Here is a 20536-nt window from a genome sequence, read left to right as displayed (position 1 = left end):
GAGAGAGAGAGGAGAGAGAGAGAGAGAGGACTAAACAGCGCGTTACGGAGGCAGTTGTTTCACGGTCGTTGTGTTGGTATCGGATAACGTGATCACATCCATTGGCAGGGGGTGGTGTGTAACCGTCTCGAATCATGTGACCGTCTCGGTTGGCAGGGACCCGAGTCACGTGATGCCAGGCCCGGCCCGTGGATGCCTGTCACTCTTCAGTCTCTCCTGGATGACGGGGCTGATGTGGAAGGCCTGCAGGAATAAGCTGCGGCCCGAGGATTTGTGGACACTGAGGGTGAGACGGACGGCCGGCGGCTCGGGGACATCTGGACATTCAGCGTGAGGCGAGGGAGCTACAGCTCGCGACATCCGGGCCTTACGGCTGAGGCAGACTGCGGAGGCCTTTGATCTGACATATCAGTTACGCTAAGGCGAAACTCGGACACTCGGATAGTGGGGCCACTTCAGGATGCTGTACTCAAACATAAAAAGTTGCAAAACAGTGCAATACAGAGCTCAGAGAATCATATAGTGCTTAATAAGCCAAATTTTTAGAACTATTTTTGGTTGTCAATCTTTATCAGGTGAGGGGTTGTCATCCGAAGCCCAGTGATATAATTTTGCCCAATTTATTAACTTTCACCTGCATAAGTCTGCAGTTAGATTGTATTCCGTGTAATCAGGTACGAATCGGCTCAACGCGTTGCTAGAACTTATTCAATAATCTTAAAATAATCGTATGCTTGGGATCCAACCGCATGTAAGGCCGTGGTCGGTACCAGTCCTCTTTTTGCTACGCTTTCGAAAGAATACAATGAAAAATGGACTCCTTGACCTAGTCTGACTCGGCGAAAATCACATTCAAGATTGTTCGGACTGGTCTGTTGTATTTCGTGTCAAAAGAGATTGCTATTGTGCATATTTGTGTGGCTCAAACACGTTTAGTTTTCCAGATGTTGAGAAATAGGGTCTTGGGCCATCCCCGTCGTAGGGCGAAGGTGAAAAATTTCGCAGGGGAATAATTTATGAGCTGCTATCAGTGATGTGAGTTGATGCTTCCCTGGGAAAGTTTATCTCAGTGTCAAGCAATGTTTCCGTGCGTCAGCTCTGCTCTGGGTCCGCAAGAAAATGCCGCTCTCTCTCTCTCTCTCTCTCTCTCTCTCTCTCTCTCTCTCTCTCTCTCTCTCTCTCTCTCTCTCTCTCTCTCTCTCTCTCTCATTCTCTCTGTGATTGGTTGAGTCTTATTGACCCTCTTCTTGCAGGATACCGTATGCATTTCTTATTGGTTGCCCATCTTTAAAAAAACAACTAAATTACTGCTAGAGCTGGATGTTGATGTGGACGCTTTGTTGTGAACTGGCTGTTCCGCTTTATTTAGGTGTGAGCACCTGACCACGCCCCATTGAATGCAGTAATATATTTGTATAGTCCCTTGCTTAGTTTGCTCAGTTGTATTTCCAGCTGTGGGCCCTGTTTGCAGCGAGAGGTGCCGGAGACCCATTGACTCGGGCCTTCAGTCTACTCTGCGCCGTGACTGCCCGACTCAGGGACTCGGACCTCCAGCGCGTCCTGACTGACCGACTCAGTGACTCGGGCCTCTAGTGTGTCGTAACTTTCCGACTCAGTGACTCAGATCTACGGTGCGTCATGATCCCCTGACTCAATGATTCGGGCCTCTAATATGTCGCGACTGCCCGACTCAGTGACTCGGGCCCCACTGTGTTGTAACTGCCCGATTCAGTGACTCGGGCTTCAAGTGTGTTTATGACTGCCCGATTCAGTGACTCGGGCTGTAATGTTTCGTGACCGTCCGTTCAGTGACTCGGCCTCTTATGTGTCGTAACTGCTCTATTCAGTGACTCGGGCCTCTAGTATGTAGTGACCGCCCGGCTCAGTCAATTGGGCCTCCTGTGTGTCGTGACTGCTCTCTTCGTGACTCGGGCCTTTAGTGTGTTGTGACTGCCCGACTCAGTGACTCGGGGCTCTAGTATGTAGTGACTGCCCGATTCAGTGACTCGGGCCTCTAGTGTGCCGCGACCGACTGTGTCGGCCCACATCGATACTTAAACTGCCTTTCTGATAGCCCTGCTCATAACCGCGCGAAATCCCTTCAAACCTTCTTAACGTGATCTTCGCGTCTCCCTCGCTTGTGCTGACAGACAGAAGACTCGTGTCACACCAACTACGTGCGCCTGTTACGCCTTTGGCGGCGCGAGCTGGAACTGAGAGGCGCGCAGAACGCCTCGCTAACGATGACGCTGGTGCGCGCCTTCCGCACGCGCATCGTCATTTCCACCCTGCTGATGCTGATCTCCAACTCCCTGGCACTGCTTGGGCCGGTGAGTACACTCCACCGGCACTGTTGCTAGGCGTGTACTAGTCGATGCGAATGCGCATTCTTGTTATTACTGCGCATATAGTCCATGCTCCAGGTCTGCAGAGTAATGGAAGAATACATCTAGCAACAATACTAAGCAACAGGTGAGGGATATGGGACAGGATGTAAAGCAATAGGATGTAGGCTTGATGTAGGGTGTGGGCTCGCTAGGAACCAGGAGTAAGTGCTCATTGGGTCAACGGCTGCTCGGACCCACGCGTATCCTAGGTCCTGTTTCGAACCGTTATCCATATGACGTCTTGTGAAGAATACCGGTAATCTAATTCCGCTGCTGATTTCGAGGTAAATTCAGGTGACGTTCTGTGATCGCCTGTCGCTCTGGTTTCCGCTTACTTTCTCGTGCTCACCGCTTTGCAACACAAGGTATGCGGCAATGCTGCGCAGTTCCACTGAGGTGATTGCGCACATAATGAGGTCCGGTACAGTGTATGTAATGCGTGCGCTGCACTGGTCAGCTGTCCTCGCGTGCAAATCATACTGCGCGTACTGCGTGCAGCACGCAGACCGCTTCTGTTGGGGTCTGCCATGTGGGTGGTCTTGACCGACCAGCGGTCGTGAGGAACGGCTGACGTCCGCTCCTCGCCGCCGCAGTCGATCCTGTTGCGTCAGATGATCATTTATCTGAACGACCAGTCGGCGCCCGTGTCTCGCGCCGTCGGCCTGCTGGTGGCCATGGTGGTCGCCCGCTTCGCCTCCGTCTACTTTATGGCCGGCGCCTACGGCGTCACCGCCGTCTTCACCGGTGAGTGGCGGGCCCCTCTGCCGGCGGGCGCATTGCAGAAGCCGGCGCAGGGATGAGGCTGTCAACTGTCTTCGTGGCGTTTTTGTAGTGGCATCCCTGACTCGGGCTGCGAGTCCTCGGAATTCTGTTCTTGATAGTTACGTACCTACATTCACAGTGACATAGTTACATTCCTACAGTTACACACCGTACGACACGTAAAAGCGCATGAGTTAACATGCGCCCGGGTGGCCCGTTGGATACCCTTTGCTCGGGCGAGGGTCAATTTGACCCCACTGAGATCTCAAAAACTAAGAGGGCTACTCACCAATTTTTTAAAGAATATTTTATAGAATTTTATATTTTTTTAGGGTCACTAAATTCTCAGGATGAGTTGGCCTTTACGTGACCTCACTTAGGTCATAGTTTGAGCCTCCTAGGTCGTGACCTTCGGGTCGAATAAGGTCAAACAAGGTCAAATTTCATGTTCTTTTCAAAGAGCCCCTGGAGCCTGGCTAACTATTCTAAGTAAAAAATTTTAGGCCCATGTAATGTCATTTACCCCGTTTGACCTTTGGAAGGTCATGGTGACCAAAATCTTACAAGACCGCTGTGAGTTTTGCATTTGCATAAGCGACATAAATTGCGCTAGGCAGTATGCTCATAAAAACAAAATGTTGAGCCGGGTCATTCTAGGTCATTGGCCTATTTTGGCCCTTAAGAAGTCTGTGCAAGGTGTAAAATGCGGTTCCTGTTATCGATGAATTAGAAATAAGCACCAGAAACTACCCCAAACAGCAAACCAGGAGTCATAAAACAGGTAGATTTTTACCTTGGTCTGACCTTCATATCTGACCTTAATTCATTGTAATTTGTTCATTCAGTTGTGTTGCCTAAGAAAGTATCTCAGAAATGCCTGACTTCGTCTTACACTCCGTTGTTGGATCAGACTGAACTGTCCCCTAGCAACTGCCTTCGCTGAAACCATGGGCTGACTTTGACCTGCCATAGGTCAGCGACCTTATAAGGTACACCTAAATTTTAGATGACAGACGATTTGTTATCAAATTGCCTACAGTTATGCCAAATTTGGCGCGGCTACGTTCGGAAACGATTCCGGAAAAATCTTTGGAGGGTCAATGTGACCCCCACCCGAAAATCAACGAGCGATGTATGAGAACAGAAAGGACGGATTTAGGTCTGCATATTTAGATCCTGACCCAGATTTTCGTCTCCTCGGCAAGCTCGACTAGCGCATTTTTATTAAGCTAATGGTGTTCCTAGCGAGTTGTCGCCGCTATGCCTCCTGATTGCCGACAACGAGACGTTGACTGAACCCGCTGTGGCCAGGTGCGCGTGCCACTGGCGCACTCCAGATGCTGGTGTACCAGAAACTGCTCCGCCTCAGCGCGGCCTCCGACCAGATGCTGGGCAAGGTGGTCAACATCTGCATCAATGACATGGACAGGTTGTCGGAGGCGCTGCGCATCGCCGCATTCGTCGTCTGTAAGCGCTGCAGTGCTGGGGCATTGCTGGAGGCAGGCCTTCACCACCCGGTGGGGAACTCCCCCTCCCCCCTCCTTCAGTCTTGTGTGCCGTCTCAGCAGCAGTGGTGACACATAGTAGTTTCTACAGTTTTGTTAACAAGTAATTGTTTTTTGTAGAGGAATTGTTTAACGCTGTGCTTTGCATTTGGTGCTTTGTAAATTGTGAAACCATTGATGGGTGTGGTTCGTCAAATTTGGTCGCCCATATCGTAAGAAACTCTAATTTAGACATGCATTCAGGCAACTGCAGTTTTAGATGCCCAATATGACATCCGAATGTCCCGGTTCGCTACGCATGGGAAAAGTCTTTGACAGGCTTGCGCGACAGGGTACACTGCATCTGGGAAGTCGTCCAACTGGGGGAGTTATTTTGTTGTGTGACATGTTTCGAAGCGAAGGCAAGCTGACTCATGAGGCGCATGCGCAGAGGCTGGACGCTCTTCTTTTACCCGACCAACCGTACACTCGGAAGGCTGCATTCAGAATTTATTTTGATTCTGACCTTGTGCAACACGTTTAAATCATGGAGGGTTGACAAAACCTGTATTTAGCATTAGAGGTCACCAGAATGTTCACACCCTTGTAACCAAATGTTTGTATTCCTGTGCATAGGTCAGCACAGTCTGATTTCATTTTTGCACTTGTCCGAACACTTTAGAATGGCTGGATATCTGAGCTCAGAGCCCGGGGTAGTCAGTGCTTGTTGTATGATCCCTAACCCCTACCATCTGACCGTGCGATTCCAAGTCAACGACAGAATTAGTTGTGGAAAGTTTGGCATGCCGCAGTGCCCTGCGCAGTCCGCCTGCTCTCGAACGTCAACTGACCTATCGCGCGGACGCTGCCCACAGCTGCAGGCCATACCTGACAAGGGGAACCAGCGAGCGCCTAAAGATATTCGAACCCACCCTGCCACGAGTGGGTACATCGGAATGCAAACGCTCTAACAAACTGAGCCATCGGGGGCACCCACTGGCAGATTGTTGGGAAACTGTCTGTAAATATTTATTCACACCATCTGTCACGTCCCCTTTCCAGCGGCCATCTGCATGACGGCGTACGGCTTCGTCGTGAATCTCGTGTACGTGGGGCCGTGGTCTCTGCTGGGCTTCAGCATCATCATCATGTCGTTCTTTGTGCTGGTGAGCATACGTGCCTATACGCTGCCGCCGTCAGGCAGCCCTTTTGGACGAATGTGGCTTGCTACTGTCGGAGTGCAAAGCCTAGGTCCTTATTTCGAATGTTTTTGTTGTTGTTGTGGTAATTGAACTACCAGAAAATGTCAACAATGTTTCGGGGAAGAGGGCCAAAGGAAAATAAAAACCTGAGAATCTAGGACGTTTCTGTTTCGTCGTTGTTCTTACATTTATGAAACGATTTCAAGACAACCAGCGCTGAGCGATAGATAGCGATTTCGTCATTGACATAAGTACTATAGCGCCACTTAAACATGTGTAAAATGCTCGCGAAAAGCACATATATTGTCGCACAGAGACAGCAATTGTGGCAGAAGCCAAACTTCAACAGAACGCTCCAGTTAAAATGACCACATTCATAACGTGGTGAAATGCGTAGCGGTAGGCCGGCCATCCAGATTAAGTGTTCATATATGGCTCGGCAAGGAGGGCCATTTAGCAGTTGGCTTGTTAGCATTAGCCTGGTTACAGGTCAACCAACAGTCGTGTAGCCGCATGGCACGGTCAAGATCCTCTCGTGCTACGTGTAAGGGACTGAGGCACACGGATTTATTGGAGATGCATTAGAATAACGGGGTGGTGGTTGAATAAAGCTAGTGTTAAGCTATGCTCACAACGGAACCAGATTAAAATCTGTTCCGGCAAAATCTTCATTTTCTGTATGTTTTTTTGGAACTAAACTGGAGTCATAATTTGCACTATTGATGCCACGCCAAAATAACACATTGCTACCTAATTATGTGTACTTATGAGATCTTGCAGCCAAGAATCAGCGGCGTCAGTACCATGTTTAATTCCGGGAAGATCGTCTGGGCTTTCCTTTGACAGGCAAAAAAAAGTGAGATCATGAATGGTTTACTTCAATGTCTTAAGTTACGCCTCCATTGAGGATGTAATAGTAAGGCTGTGGCCTCAAGTTATCCACCTCCACTCTCCAGGGCGACGCCGCTGTGAGGAAGGATCCAAGAAGATCACCTTTGCAGAATCGTCAACTCTTTCCTACGTTTTTTTAATATTCCAGTCCGAAATATTCGGGGGGGGGGCAAACCAGCATGGTGGCTAACTCAACATTGGGGGGGGGGGGGGGGCAGGACCTTCACAAAAGAATGCAGTCCGACACTCGTGGCTCAAACCTATACGAGCACGATGATGCCATCAGCATACCACGTAGGAAAATGTTCACATCTGTAAACCTAGAGGAAGGAAAATGTACCCTTTTTGCGAAGAGGCGCCACCAAGAATGGGTGTAATGCGACTTACATTGTGCTCACTTTGCACTGCACTCTTTTGCAGCACGCAATGCTTTTAAACAGAGGTGAGATTCGAGCCCAGAAACTACAACATAGGGCGGGATAGCAGCACGTGTAGACAGTGGTCGCTAAGAGCGGGCCGTCATCTGACGACCGTGATAATGGGCCTCGCCTCAATCAAAGCGCCCCTTTCTTGTGTTTGAGAAATTGGTCAGCTATGCCACCCGTCCATACATACCATATGTCCGTGATGCTTTACTTATAGCGCAGAACAGCATCGTGGTCGATGACATCTTCTACTCACTTAGCCTCGTCTTTTCAATACCTTGAGAGGTCCCCCGGTTTTGTTTCTAGCAAAAAGTTGATCTATACAGGGGCGGATCTAGCCTGGAGTTTTGAGGGGGGGGGGGAGGCAACCGTTCTTCGCCAGCTGGCTGGTGTGGGATGCTAACGCTCAGCGACTATGACTAAGCCGCGTCAACCTGCGTTTTGTTTTGATATTCAAATCGCTGCCAACTTTTCTTCTTGAAGTTTGTTTCCGAAACGGAAAGAAATGTTTGATACCGCACCATCAAAGTTAAAACAGACGGTAAGTAGACGAAACTTTTATGAAGTTTTGAGAATGTTTCGCGGGGTCAAACATGCTATCAGAGTTTTTGGGAGGGGCCACGGCCCCGTGTCCCCCCCCCCCCAGGATTCGCCTATGGGCCTATAACTGTTTTCCGATTTCAAATGAAAACACCATTTCTTCGGATTTGCAAACATGAAATGGTATGCCTGTTTTGACGTTTTCTGAGTGCGCCCATAAATTTCTCACGACGAAACGTCGGCCCATGATGGATAAAACTCGAAATGATCTATTGATATCTACTTGTCTTCCGTTAGAATTTTTACGTGTATAGAACTGTGCAGCTTGCTGAGAGAAAGGAGGTTTTTGCTTGCAGATGGCCCAGACGGTCCCAAATATCTCAAGCAGCCAGGGCGGGGAGAGGTATGTCCCCATCCCCACACGGGATAGTACCATCGGGGAGCCTGTCCGAAATATGGCTAGTTCAAATTTAATCAGAATAAAGCAGAGAATAAAGAAGACACAAATGACCAATCTATAACACGCGCTCCGGTCCAGAGGTCAAACTGACCCCCCAAAGGTTTTTCCAAAATGGTTTCCGAACAGCGCGGCGTAGCCGAGTCCAATTTTCTATAGCTGTACCAAATGCAATAGCGGACCGTTTGATATAAAAATTGGATGTGTCTTATAAGGTCGCTGACCTATGGCAGGTCAAAGTCAGGCCATCGTTTCAGCGAAGGCAATTTCTAAGGAATCGTTCAATCTGATGCAACAACGCAGCCTTTGACGAGACCATAAGTCTTTAGATGCTTTCTTAGGCAACACAAATATTGAGTGAGCAAATAACGCTGACCTAAGGTCAGGTATGAAGGTCAGACCAAGGTCAAAACCAACCTGTTTTAATACTATAGGGCTTGCTGTATGAGATAGTTTCTGGTGCTTATTTTGATTTATTAATAACAGGAACCGCATTATACATCTTCCACTCACTTGTTAGTGGTCAGAATAGGTCATTGACCTAAGATAACCCAGGTCTACATTTTGTTTTTAGGAAGATGCTGCCTAGTTTCTTGTCGCTTATTCAAATGCAAAACTCAAAGCAGTCTTCTATGGTTTTGGCCACCATGACCTTCAAAAGGTAAAACAAGCTCACTGATATTACATGAGCTTATGAACTTGTGCTTACAAACATTTATCTAGGCGTTGGGTGCACTTGGAGACCAGCCTGGAATTTGACCTTGTTTTACCTTATTTGAGCTGAACATCATGACCTAGGAATGTTAAACTTTGACCTAAGTGAGGCCACGTACAGGGCAACATTCTCGGTGAATTTGCTGTATCTAGATTTCTTAGTTCCCGAGATCTCAGGGGATCAAACTGACCCCCCACCCGAGCAAAGGATATCTAGCTGACCACCCGGGCGCGTGTTAGGGCGCAATTTTATTGATTATTGCAGGTTGTCTGTCTATGGTGACCGTGGCTGGTTGGCAGCTCACCTTCAGATCATCTTTTCCAGGGCAGTTTTGGAGGGATGATGAGTGTTCGCCGAGTAGCAGTTGTGACCATCACTGACCGACGGGTTACCTTCATGTCGGAGATCCTAGCCGCTATCAGGCTCATTAAAATGTATGCCTGGGAGGAGAGCTTTAAAAAGAAGGTGAGTGTGCACTGTTCGAAAGTGGTCTGCAGCGTTTGTCACTGTACTGATAGTAGGCTAACCATTTTTCCGCTGCCCGCTAGCGTGCAACGTCTTTGTAGTTCATGATATCATAACATTTTACGAAGCAGAAAATAATATTTCGTTGTCAAAAGTGCAGCAATTCACCATACTTGCTACATAAAAAGCGACCAGATGTGTTTTACGGTATATTGAATGCGACAGCAAAAACAGTGGCTCATAGAAGTCAATAAGTTAGGCGTCATGAGTGCAAGACACATTTGTGTCTGTGATGCCTTTTGAAATGACAGTTAAACGTGTTTCTAATGCGATTCGCTGTGCGTCACAGATCGAGGATATTAGAAAGGAGGAGATGAGTGTCATCAAGGAGGTCACGTTCCTGCAGTCCATGTCTAACTTCTCGGCGCCGATAATCCCAATCCTGGCCACCGCCGTGTCCGTCATCGGCTACATGTAAGACATAATGACCAGGAACAGGGCCGAATGCGGTGAAACCTGTGCGGGCAACCAGGGAATTGGATAAATAACGGACGAACAAAAGGGGATTTGGGAATGTAGAAGGAATGTCGTTGCGTTGTGCTCAATCGCCCAGCTGGACCGTTCATTATTGTTATTAACAATACGCAAGAGCTTTCTTTGTCTTACGGACAATTCGTTTACCACTGTGGTTAAACGTTGACGATACTATCTTTTAATCTTTAAAATGGCAAGCGCAAAAAGCATGTGAGGATATGGTTGTCAGCTGTGTAAAGGCACGCGTTTCTTCTGACGACTTCTGGTACGCGTTTCTTGCATGTGCTCCAGCGCCAGTGGAAACGAGCTGCGGGCTGCCGAGGCGTTCACCATGTTCTCCGTCTTCAACGCCCTGCAGATGGCAGTTGGCACGCTGCCATACGGAATCAAAATGATCACTGAGACACATGTGTGCCTGAGACGAATCCAGGTACATGAATTTTTGAGCAAGCTATTAACTTCGCAGCTGCATTTAAGATAAGGGTGTCGGCAAACCTAACATCGCAACGAAAACAAAGAGCCCTTTTTGCAGACCAAAATTATCCAACGCATGTCTGACGACTTTTTCAAGGATCGTCATCAATCTCGCAAAATGAATAGCTCAGATGCTCCCAGAAAATGGGTTATCTTTCCATGAATGTAACTACATCTCTGAAAGTGGGAGATAAATCGGAATTTTGGGTCAAACATGAGTGAGGGATAATCTATATATTTTTTACTGTAGACCACAGCAAATTCCGCGTTTGTGACCGTTTTAGTGGAGTGATCAATGTCTCGTATGGTGCGTTTGTCGTGTTAGGTGTGCCGATACAGAATGTTACCAGAGCTCATCTATTTTTTCAGCGTTCCAATCAGTCCTGCGATCATTTTCGAGATAATTATTATGCTTTAAACATGCAATCACAAGCGTAGCACACATACAAATTTCGGTATAATGTTTTTTGTACAAAATGCATGCTTGTGGCATTTCAAATAAAAACATTTGCATGCTGCATGCTCTACTTCCAGACACACCTCTGTATGGTTCGCAGCTTTACATTTCATCATGTCGGGTTAAAAGACTACTGGTCTTCTAGGATTGCATAACGGGACGGGGGAGGGGTTTTCTATCAGTCGCATGTTGTGGAGTGGCAAGTACGTAAGATGTTTTATATGTTGATGATGATTGCCTTGCCCCTGATGTATGATGCTTCAAGTATGGTAAGGCGTCCATGGCCTGTGGTATGAGCAAGCATGATAGTGTCCATGGCTAAGACATTCCTGTTGAATGGGTGTAGTGAATGCGCATGTGTTTCGGTGCCCCTCCGCAAGTACAAGGCGCCGTTAGGGTCGGTTTTGCACCGCTTCTAACCATCTCGCGTTGATTCGCATCTTATTTGTGATTAACTTCAGCTCAAAGTTGTAGTCAGACCGATGTAGTTTTCTTTGCGGGTTTCACAGTCCCGAACAGCACACTGGAGCACCCTAAATGGACTCAAGGAAAGCGGCAAAGGCGCCATACGAAGTCTTGAACAAGCTACAAAGAAAGCCGTAAACACGAAATTTGCTGGAACGTGCAACCAGCAATGCATGAAAGAAAACCTGATCGCGGCAAGGGCCAGGGGGTCATATATATATATATATATATATATATATATTAATGTAACCTATATGAAGCATACATGAATATAGTATATTATATAAATATATGTATGATATATATATATATATATATATATATATATATATGTACATGGCCCATCCACATCCTACGGCTATTTCTACCTTTAGCATTTTTCTCAGGCCTCTCTATGTTTCGCCTGTAGACAGATTGAAGTGAAAATGGCGTTTTAAATGGGGCATCGTGGCAAACGTACATTCCACGAAAAAAAACTACAGTGCTCAAAATTCAAGTTAAAAAAATGGTGGTGGCATGTCTCGAGTAGTTTCATGTGTCTGCTTAGGAAGCACAAGGTGTCGCTGTCGATGATGATTGGGACCTTGCCTGCAGCGCCTGCTCTTGATGAAGGACATCGAGGTGAACCTGACTCACTGCGACTCGGGCAGTGCCATTGAAATCGTCAACGCCACATTTGCTTGGGAGAGACCCGTCAGCAAGAAGGGCAAGAGCGAAAAAAGTGAGCCTGTCTTATGGTCCCGAATTTAGCCCCTGATAAGCATTGATTTTGTGGACAAGTCTTCACATTTGCATCTATGTCAAGGGTTCACCGAACAGCTTAACTCGCTTTCCAGGAGGTGTCCGTATTTTTTTATTTCATTTTAATTTCATTTTCATTTTCAAGAGGTGTCTGTAATTCTGCCAGATGTTCTCCCCATCCCCACCCTCCATACCTTCCTGGAAGTTCAGATATTTGTCAGAGACGCATTTATATGGGATCAAAGAATTTCTATTCAAGTCACCTGCCTTCTGAGCACTCACGAATCCATGCATTTTATCTCGGTTTAGACAAGAGACCTTGAAAGAGAGATGATTTGCGACAGTGATGTACATGATCGTGGGAGTTGACCTGTGTAACTATGAGGGATATCCCCTCCCGTCCCGCACGCCAATTTGTTTTTGAGCCGATAAGGCCATATCACGTGCTCCCTTTCGGAGGGGCAATTCGATCCCGGAATAGGTTTTCCAGAACAATATCCGGCCGGTTTTTCGCTTGGATATAGGAGACTAAGCATCGCAGAGCTGCAGACAATTCAATAGCGAACCTTTTATCATAGAAAATAATAAGTACCTTGCAAGGCTGTTAACCTATGGCAGGTCAAAGCCAGGCTATGTCCTTTAGCGAATAAAATTCCTGGCGAATCACTCAATCTAATGTGACAACGGAGTGTTAGACGAAGCCGTACGTCTCTTAAATTGTTTCTTAGACACTTAGCCGATCGGATTTGGGATTATCGCTAACTCCATTTGCCTTGGGGCAGGCATGAAGGTCACACCCAGATCAAGTGATTTGGCGCAAGTCAATTCACGTAGAGGCATGCCCACCCGTGAATTTGATGTCTCTAGCTGTGCTAGTTTTTAGGATCTCCGGGGGTCATATCGACCCCTAGCTAAGCGCGTCGCATTTAAGTGGTGAACCGCGCGAGTGTTTATGTTGGTTTGGTTTCTACAAGCTGATAAAATGTCACACAACTTGATTGAAGTAGATATTACCCACTGATCTGGTCATGGTTTGCTGGTGGTGACTTGTAAGCTCCTCAGGTAAAGGACGATCTAGTCAAAGACACATAATTAAAAATGAAATTGCTTAGCATGCAAAATGAAGAGGCCCGATTATCTGAGAAAGACATTTGAGGGAGATTAGTTTGGCTCCAATGGTCCCCACTCCGTGACAAAAGCCTGAGCTTGCTTCCCAATCATTTACCAAAATTACTGACCGTGAGTATTACCATAGTCTTGTCCAATTGGAGAGGTTCGTTTTCGTAAATTTTGAAAGGCACTTTGAACATCTTAACGCACTCTTGGGTAGGGGTCAATTCACCCCCGCCCTCCAGGTTTGAGTGGCGGATTGTTTAATGTAAACAAATTTGGTCTTACCTTGTAAGGTCGCTGGCCTACGGCAAGCGAAAGTCAAGCTATGGATTCAGCAAAGAATGCTTCTAGGGAATCTTTCAATCTTATGCAACAACGTAGCGTTAGATGTGGGCATACACCGTTGAGATCCATACTTAGGCAACACAACATCTGAATGAACAAACTCCATCGATCTAGTCAGATATGAAGGCCAGACCAAGCTGAAAGCCAACCTGTTGTTTCAATATAGAGCTTGCTGCATAGGGTAGCTGCTGGTGCTTATTTCAAATTTATTGATAAGGGAAACCGTATTATGCATATCCTATGGACTTCTTAAATGCCAGAATAGGTCATTCACCTAAACTGGCCCAGGTCAACATTTTGTTTTGAGGAGCATACCATATAGCGTAATCTTTGACGCTTATTAAAATGCAAAACCAAAAGCGGTCTATAATTTTGGAAACGATGACCTTTGAAAGGCCAAACAAGGTCACTGACCCTCAATGAGCACCGGTGACCTTTTGCTTAAGACTGGTATCTAGGTTCTGGTGACACTTTGGATACAAATCTTGCGTTCGACCTTATTTTATCCAATTTGACCCGAAAGTCATGACTTAGGAATCTCCAATTTTAACACAAGTGAGTTCATACGCAGGCCAATACACCGAGTGAATCTTGTGTATCTAGCTCCCTTAGTTTCTGAGATCCCAGCGGGGTCAAATTGACCCTCTACCCAAGCAAAGGATATTCAGCCGGCTATCCGGGTGCGTGTTAAGGTATTCAGAAGCATGCAAAATTGTGCTATGTCAATGCCAGATGCATCATTGCGTTGGTGTCCTCCTTTAAACAAATGCTCACAGCTGAATTGAACGCGTGAAGTGTGAAGCTAATATCCAGCTTGAAAGTACGCATAGTCTATGTCCAACTTCCTGGCAAAGCCTATTCTTATTTTTAAGGGTTCCACCAACGCTCTGGGCATCGGGAATGACATCAACAAATCCATCTTCATACCCACTGTCGGTGCTAAAATGCTTACAATCATGCACTGGGATGTGTCTTTTGCTAAAACAAAACATTTTTCTGGAAGTATCGGAAGCGTACCGACTGAAGTTTTGTAGAATATGACAAAACATACACTAGTGCATGTATAGGAGTACAACCAACAGCGTTGCACCCTCAATGCAAAGCTGAGAAAAGTCACCAAATATCAAGATTATGGTGTATTTAGAACACGAAAGCTGCGCAAAAACCTTTATGTAGTCACAGATGCTGTACTTTTATAATCGCTACGTTATGCATACTGTATGATGTACGCGTCAGAAGATCCCACCAAATGCATCTGTCGACCCTAACATGGACGTTAATCGCCAAACTTCTCGCACTCCGGTGTGTATTCACCCGTCGCCATGCACCCGCGCCGCGGCTGTCTCAGAGCGTGAGGAGCGGTCTCGCTCCGCCAAGTCGCTGCCACGGCTGATCTCGTCGCCGCGGCTGCCGACCGCGCCTCAGGCGCCGCTGCTGAGCCGGCTGCGCGCCTTCAGCGAGCGGCGCCGCCGGCCAGCTAGCGCCGAGCTCAGCCTCGACGCCGACGCGGCCACGCAGACGGACGTGGTGCTGACCGGCGTCAACCTGAGCGTGCCGGCCGGCCGCCTGCTGGGGGTGGCCGGCTCGGTCGGCAGCGGCAAAACTTCACTGCTGGTCGCCATGACTGGCCAGGTGGGCGCAGCGGCGGCGGGAGGGAGGGGGGGGGGGGGGGGGGGTGGGGCTGGAAGGCATCTCGTCGCGACGTGCCTACAAACCACTTGCGAGAAAAATGTGCGAGAAAAATGTGCTGTGTGAGAAAAATGTACTCGCTTATGGTTACCTATCAATAAGTAAGCGAAGTTTGCTTGATGCATTCCCTCTTCCTCATGCTGCTTGCAGTCGTGGGAATGTTGCGGCTGTTGCAGTTGTTGTGTGGCGGCAAACAGTGGCCGGTCACTGGCTACTACATGCCCACCTCCCTAAATGTATTGAACAGGGTCTTCTCTGCTCGACTGCGATGCACCATACGCTACGACCTGTTGCCAGCTAGTCAGGAAATTCTGTCATCAACGCGCTAAACCAAAAATTTCTAAGATATACTGACATCCCTGGAAAGCAGGCTATTAAACTAAGCCAAATGGTATACCAGACATTGCAGCAATGACTTTTTGGTTTCATCGCCGTACTGTTGTCGCTAAGGTGGTTTAAAACTTGCACTGAAAATGCAATTGTGTGTGTGTAGCAATGCATCGTCTTATTCGCCAGCTCCCAATATGGAAAGGCGACCTCCATCTTTCTGATGGCCTCAAACAGGTAGTCACGGTTGTCGCGCGATGGTATATTCGTCCGTGATTAGTAAATCATTAGAAAATTTCAGTTCGCCTGCATATCACATGGGTCTGACCTCGTCTAAGGTTTGCTGAAAGACTGGACTACCGCTGGTGTTTTTTTTTGTGTACGAATGGAAGCTGTAGTGTTCTGCAGGCGTTGGTAAAAGTGGTTGGTCGAGTAAAACTGGCGAATAAGCTGCCGTCTCGGATACGTCGACGTTTTAGACATACAAGGTTGATATTAACATGGTTCGCAAAATGCTATGACACATTTGGGGTAACGACTAGCCCCAACTATCAAACAAGAGTCAGAGATCTGCCACGCGACCCGCTGACGACCGTGCCGTGGCCACAGCTCCGGGTACTGTGCGGCGACGTGCGACGGGCCGGCACCATGGCCGTGGTGCCGCAGCGCGCCTGGATCTTCAGCGGCACACTGCGCGACAACATTCTGTTTGGCCGGCCGATGCTGCCCGATCTGTACCAGCGCACGCTGACCGTCTGCGCGCTGAGGCCAGACCTGGCACTCATGGAGCACGGCGACCTGTCCGAGATCGGAGATCGCGGCGTCAACCTCAGGTGAGTCGGCTGCGGCTGAGGTCAGTGGCAGGTCAGGGGCCAGAGTCCGGCCTGAGTCGGGTCTGTTTGTCAACCGCCGGTCGGACAACCGCCAGGCAATTCTACGCAAAGTCCGTGTCAATCAATCTCAGGACAGGAGAGCTTCAGTTTGTCGGGTCAGCCTTCGGTGACGTCTGGTCAACTTTACCTCATGGTGTCAGCCTTGTGTGAGGTTTGGTCAACCTAACGTAAGGTGGCGTCAACTTCGCGTAAGGCGTAGTGACAATCTAAGAACGTTGAGTGTCAGCCTAGTGCGTTGATCCCACCGGTTGGACGTCAACCTCTGGCAAGTGAACCTGATGTGATTATCAGATAACCTTCAAGTCAAGATAATCTCATGTCAACATAATTCACGTTGGCGTCGTTCTCAACGCTAGCAAACTTTGGGTCTGGTATGTTGCTGTTCGCGGATCAGGTTATCCTATGGCACACCAAGATGGGACAGGTAGTACATGCAGTATACCAAGTCTCAATCTACCACAGGTCACCCCCATGATAATGTCGTGTTAAGCAGTCGTCAAGATCTGGTAGCCATTCCGATATCAAACTAAGGTCAAGCGAGACGTCCTCCTTGGGCCACGCGGAACGCAGCCAGGCACAACGCTTGGGCTGACGTTGACCCACCGCAGAATGGAAGAGTTCCTGTCGTTATCTTTTTGCCGCCCTGCTCCTACCATTTATTGACGTGCTGTTAGTGCTTCAACCTGCGTTCAGCCTTCTCGTGTGCGCGCTGTTTTGACCCAGCAAGCATTCGTCTGCATTCGACATGCTTACCGGAGCTGGCACCGAGGGTATCTGTGCAAGAATGTTCCAGTGTACGAATAAGATCACACCTTATTGATTGGTCATTCATCATCGAGCGCACGATCGTTGTGACAGGAAGTCAGGATGTGGCCAATGCGAGGCTTTTTACTTTCCCTTCCTTTGCTGTCTGAAGAATTTAGCAGGCCGAACATCAGACCCCTGCTGGAGGCCAGTCCGCAGTAGGCAGTGAACCACGGCGTCTGGGTCGTCCCGCATCACTACCAGCGTTAGAGTATGGTCAACGAGGACCGAATCAGCTGTCTGGTAGAGTTAGGAGTAACAGATGGTGCGCTCAGTGTCCTCAAGCACCCCACACTCCGGGCACAAGCCGTCGTCCCCCAGGCAGTTCCAGCGATGCGGCGTAGGACGGACCGGCAGGCATGGAGAGGTGCGGCGCTGATACAGTATCACTCGTTCGCGTCGGGACCAATCTTCCTCCTACTTCAGGCTTTCGAAATTAGACACTCTCCTGTGGACATATTCGTGGAGTAGGTGCCCAGGTATTTCTTCAGGCATGCACTTCGGAGACCCGCTTTAGCCGACTGGAGGTGGATGCCCAGTTTTCTTGGGTTAGCCGGCAGCCGTCATGGCCGCTTTTCCCGCCTTCTCGTTGCCTTCCGAGTTCTGCATGGCCGGAGCCCAGACGACTTGGACGTTTTTGTGATGCAAACTCAGGCTGGCCAGGGATGACCATGCCTTCGAGATAGTTTCCCAGCCTCTGCTCCTGCAACCCTTCTGAGGCGGGCTACGAGAGAGAAGGAGTCCATGGAAAATCCAGCGGTATTAATTTCTTCTGGGGGAGGGGAGGGGGGGGGGGGGGTGGGTGGGGTGGAGGAGCCGTGGGCGATGTAGATGCTGTCTGTCGCAGGCACAGATACAACCGCATTCTCAACAGCCGCTATTCTGATTTCTGGGTAGTCGACCCGCTCCGTGTTGCCCATGGTCGACGTGCCGAACACGATGGTGCCCTTCCGGTGCACAGTCATGTGGAAGGAGAGGGGGGAGGGGGGCGTGGGTAGTGATGTTGCTTCTCGTGTTAGGCCTTCCACTCCGCCACTTGGTGGTTGGCCTGCCCCTGCCAAGTTTCCGTGCGCCGAGGGTAAAGTTAGTTGTTTTTCTGCCGTGTATAGCGAGGCATACATCCGGGGAAGGCACAAGAGCTATCCCTATCTCTCTCTCTCTCTCGATTACGAGAGAGACCGAGCCTACTAGCTAGCCAAGCTCTAGAGTATCGAGCGAGGCTACAACGCTCTGCTATCATCGATCGTGCCCTCCTGAGGACTCACCGAAAGAGATGTACCTCGATCGCCTCAGATTCTCTCACTCTCTCTCTACTCTCATCCTCTCTCTCCTCTCTCTCTCTCCTCTCTCTCTCTCCTCTCTCTCTCTCTCTCTCTCTCTCTCTCTCTCTGGTGTTACTCCCTGCTATTCGTTACATTGTCACATATGGAAACTTGTACCTCCAAGGCCCGTCCGCGCCTCAGATTTGCTGCCACGACCATAATTACAACCACAGTCCAGCATCCTAGTAGAGGCCTGGAGGTCAGCCTGACGTGACTGCGCGGCCTGAAGGCCAGCCTGACGGACGTGTGCGGCCCTGAAGGCCAGCCTGACTTGACCCGCGCGGCCCTGGAGGCCAGCCTGATGTGACTTGGCGCGCCGCCCGGCAGTGGCGGTCAGAAGCAGCGAGTGAACCTGGCGCGCGCCGTGTACGCCGACGCCGACATCTACCTGATGGACGACCCGCTCAGTGCCGTCGACAGCTCCGTCGGGCCAGCACATTTTCCACCAGTGCGTTCGCGGAGCGCTCCGCGACAAGACCGTCGTGCTCGTGTCACATGGGGTGCAGGTGAGACCCGGACGGGATGATGTCCCGCGGGGTGCAGGTGAGGGAGCGAGGCGCAGAGAGCGTGCGGGATGACGTCACACAGGGTCCATGTGGGACGATATGGTAGGGGATGCAGGCGGGATGGTGCGCACGCGGTGCATGTGGGGAGGGGGGGGGAGGGGCGGGGTCGCACCTGCTGCATGTTAGGTCGTTGGTGGATGTGCGTCGCTAAAAGTGCGGGCGTGGGAGAAGTGAAGAGTGCCGGAGAATGTGTCCCATGAAAAGTAACTGGATCGTTTTACAACTGGTTCAGGTGAAGCCTGTGCGGATGTGAGTGGGTAGAGTAAGCGGTTGCAGTGAGCAGACTGAAACTCTCTCTTTAGCTCCATTAGGACCTCGCCATTTCGTTAAAAATGCGCCATTTCATCCCACTGTTGTTACACAGTTTCTCTAATTCTGCCTTTCTTAGACCATCCCCACGCCTGCTACACCACGCAGCCTTTATTTGCAGACGACGTCAAAAATTTAGCGTGAATGGGTCTGTGTTCAAAGCATTTCACTGTTATTTTTAGTCAAGCTAATTCAAGTTATTTCAGATTAAACCCCCTTGTAAATGTGGGATACTCCCCTTAAACGCTGCATTTGAAAACAAATCACGATTTAAAACATTGTAGTCCGATCGGCGAACTTTGTAGGCTGATGGCACGTGGCGGTAAATCAAATAATGGCTCGCAACAGCGATGACAACAGGTGTGCCGTAATTCACGAAATCGCAGCTTATGGTGCGAAAATGCTCAAAATAGATAAAAACGAGATAAACAATACAAAGGTAGTTGCAATGCTAAAACTGAGCACAGGAAACCAAAATCTCACATCGCTGCGCCTTCAACATTTACTGGGTTGCGTAACGCCCCTTAGGCATCCTGTGGTTACATCACTGGAGGTAGGATTACCGGACTGGAGACCGAGTCGCAATTTAAAGTTCTGCAGAGCGGGTTTCAAACGTTTGTGGTGCTGCAGATAAGGCCCCCGCATCCATGGTATGATATCAAAATGTCGATCTTTTAACTAAGTATAGCCTTAGTCCACTTCTTGCAGAAAAATCACCTCGTCATGTGATTATATGAACCATCACCACTTTCGCGCTCAACAGTACAATCGTGCCGGAGGCCTATGGCGTGGTACACCAGTCGTTTTGCACGTACACAGGCTTATGAGCGGGAAAGCTTGGTCATGAAACGTTGTCAGCGTGTCGTATTTAAATGGATTTGGCACACGGCCGCTTCTGGAGGATACAGCCTACTCCAGCTATGTTCACCGACCTAAGCGGAACATTTTGCAGCACGTGGAACATTTAGCGTAACGGGGGAGCGTGTTCATCGCCATGTAACTGTTCACCATATGTCATGTTAGCATGATCAACACTTCTGGCATCATTGTCAAACAGTGATGGGGTCCAGACAGCGTCCTGACCCCGATGGGGCGTGTGCATCTGCGGGATTGCGTCCCCTCACATTGGTCCCTGCCGTGTCTTGTTCCAGTACCTGTCGCGGTTGTGA

The 20536-nt window shown here is 48.9% G+C and overlaps 1 protein-coding gene across 1 annotated transcript; it reads left to right on the top strand.

Annotated features, from left to right (window-relative positions):
* Positions 1-156: 156 nt before the first annotated feature.
* LOC119101621 (multidrug resistance-associated protein 5) lies at positions 157-20536 on the top strand (the record flags this gene model as incomplete). The annotated part of the gene is given in 14 exon segments (XM_037225016.1): positions 157-286; positions 2151-2330; positions 2981-3131; positions 4461-4616; positions 5696-5799; positions 9188-9328; positions 9678-9802; positions 10154-10292; positions 11853-11979; positions 14806-14866; positions 14915-15089; positions 16083-16306; positions 18820-18940; positions 20519-20536. Coding segments are annotated over 14 exon segments (1852 nt in total), but the record flags the coding sequence as incomplete, so codon positions are not given.

The sequence above is a fragment of the Pollicipes pollicipes genome, unplaced genomic scaffold, assembly GCF_011947565.3.
Source record: "Pollicipes pollicipes isolate AB1234 unplaced genomic scaffold, Ppol_2.1 Scaffold_2555;HRSCAF=2994_pilon_pilon_pilon, whole genome shotgun sequence".
Taxonomy (NCBI): Eukaryota; Metazoa; Arthropoda; class Thecostraca; order Pollicipedomorpha; family Pollicipedidae; genus Pollicipes; species Pollicipes pollicipes.
Note: the sequence above shows the minus strand (reverse complement) of the source record. Positions and strands in the feature narration are given on the sequence as shown.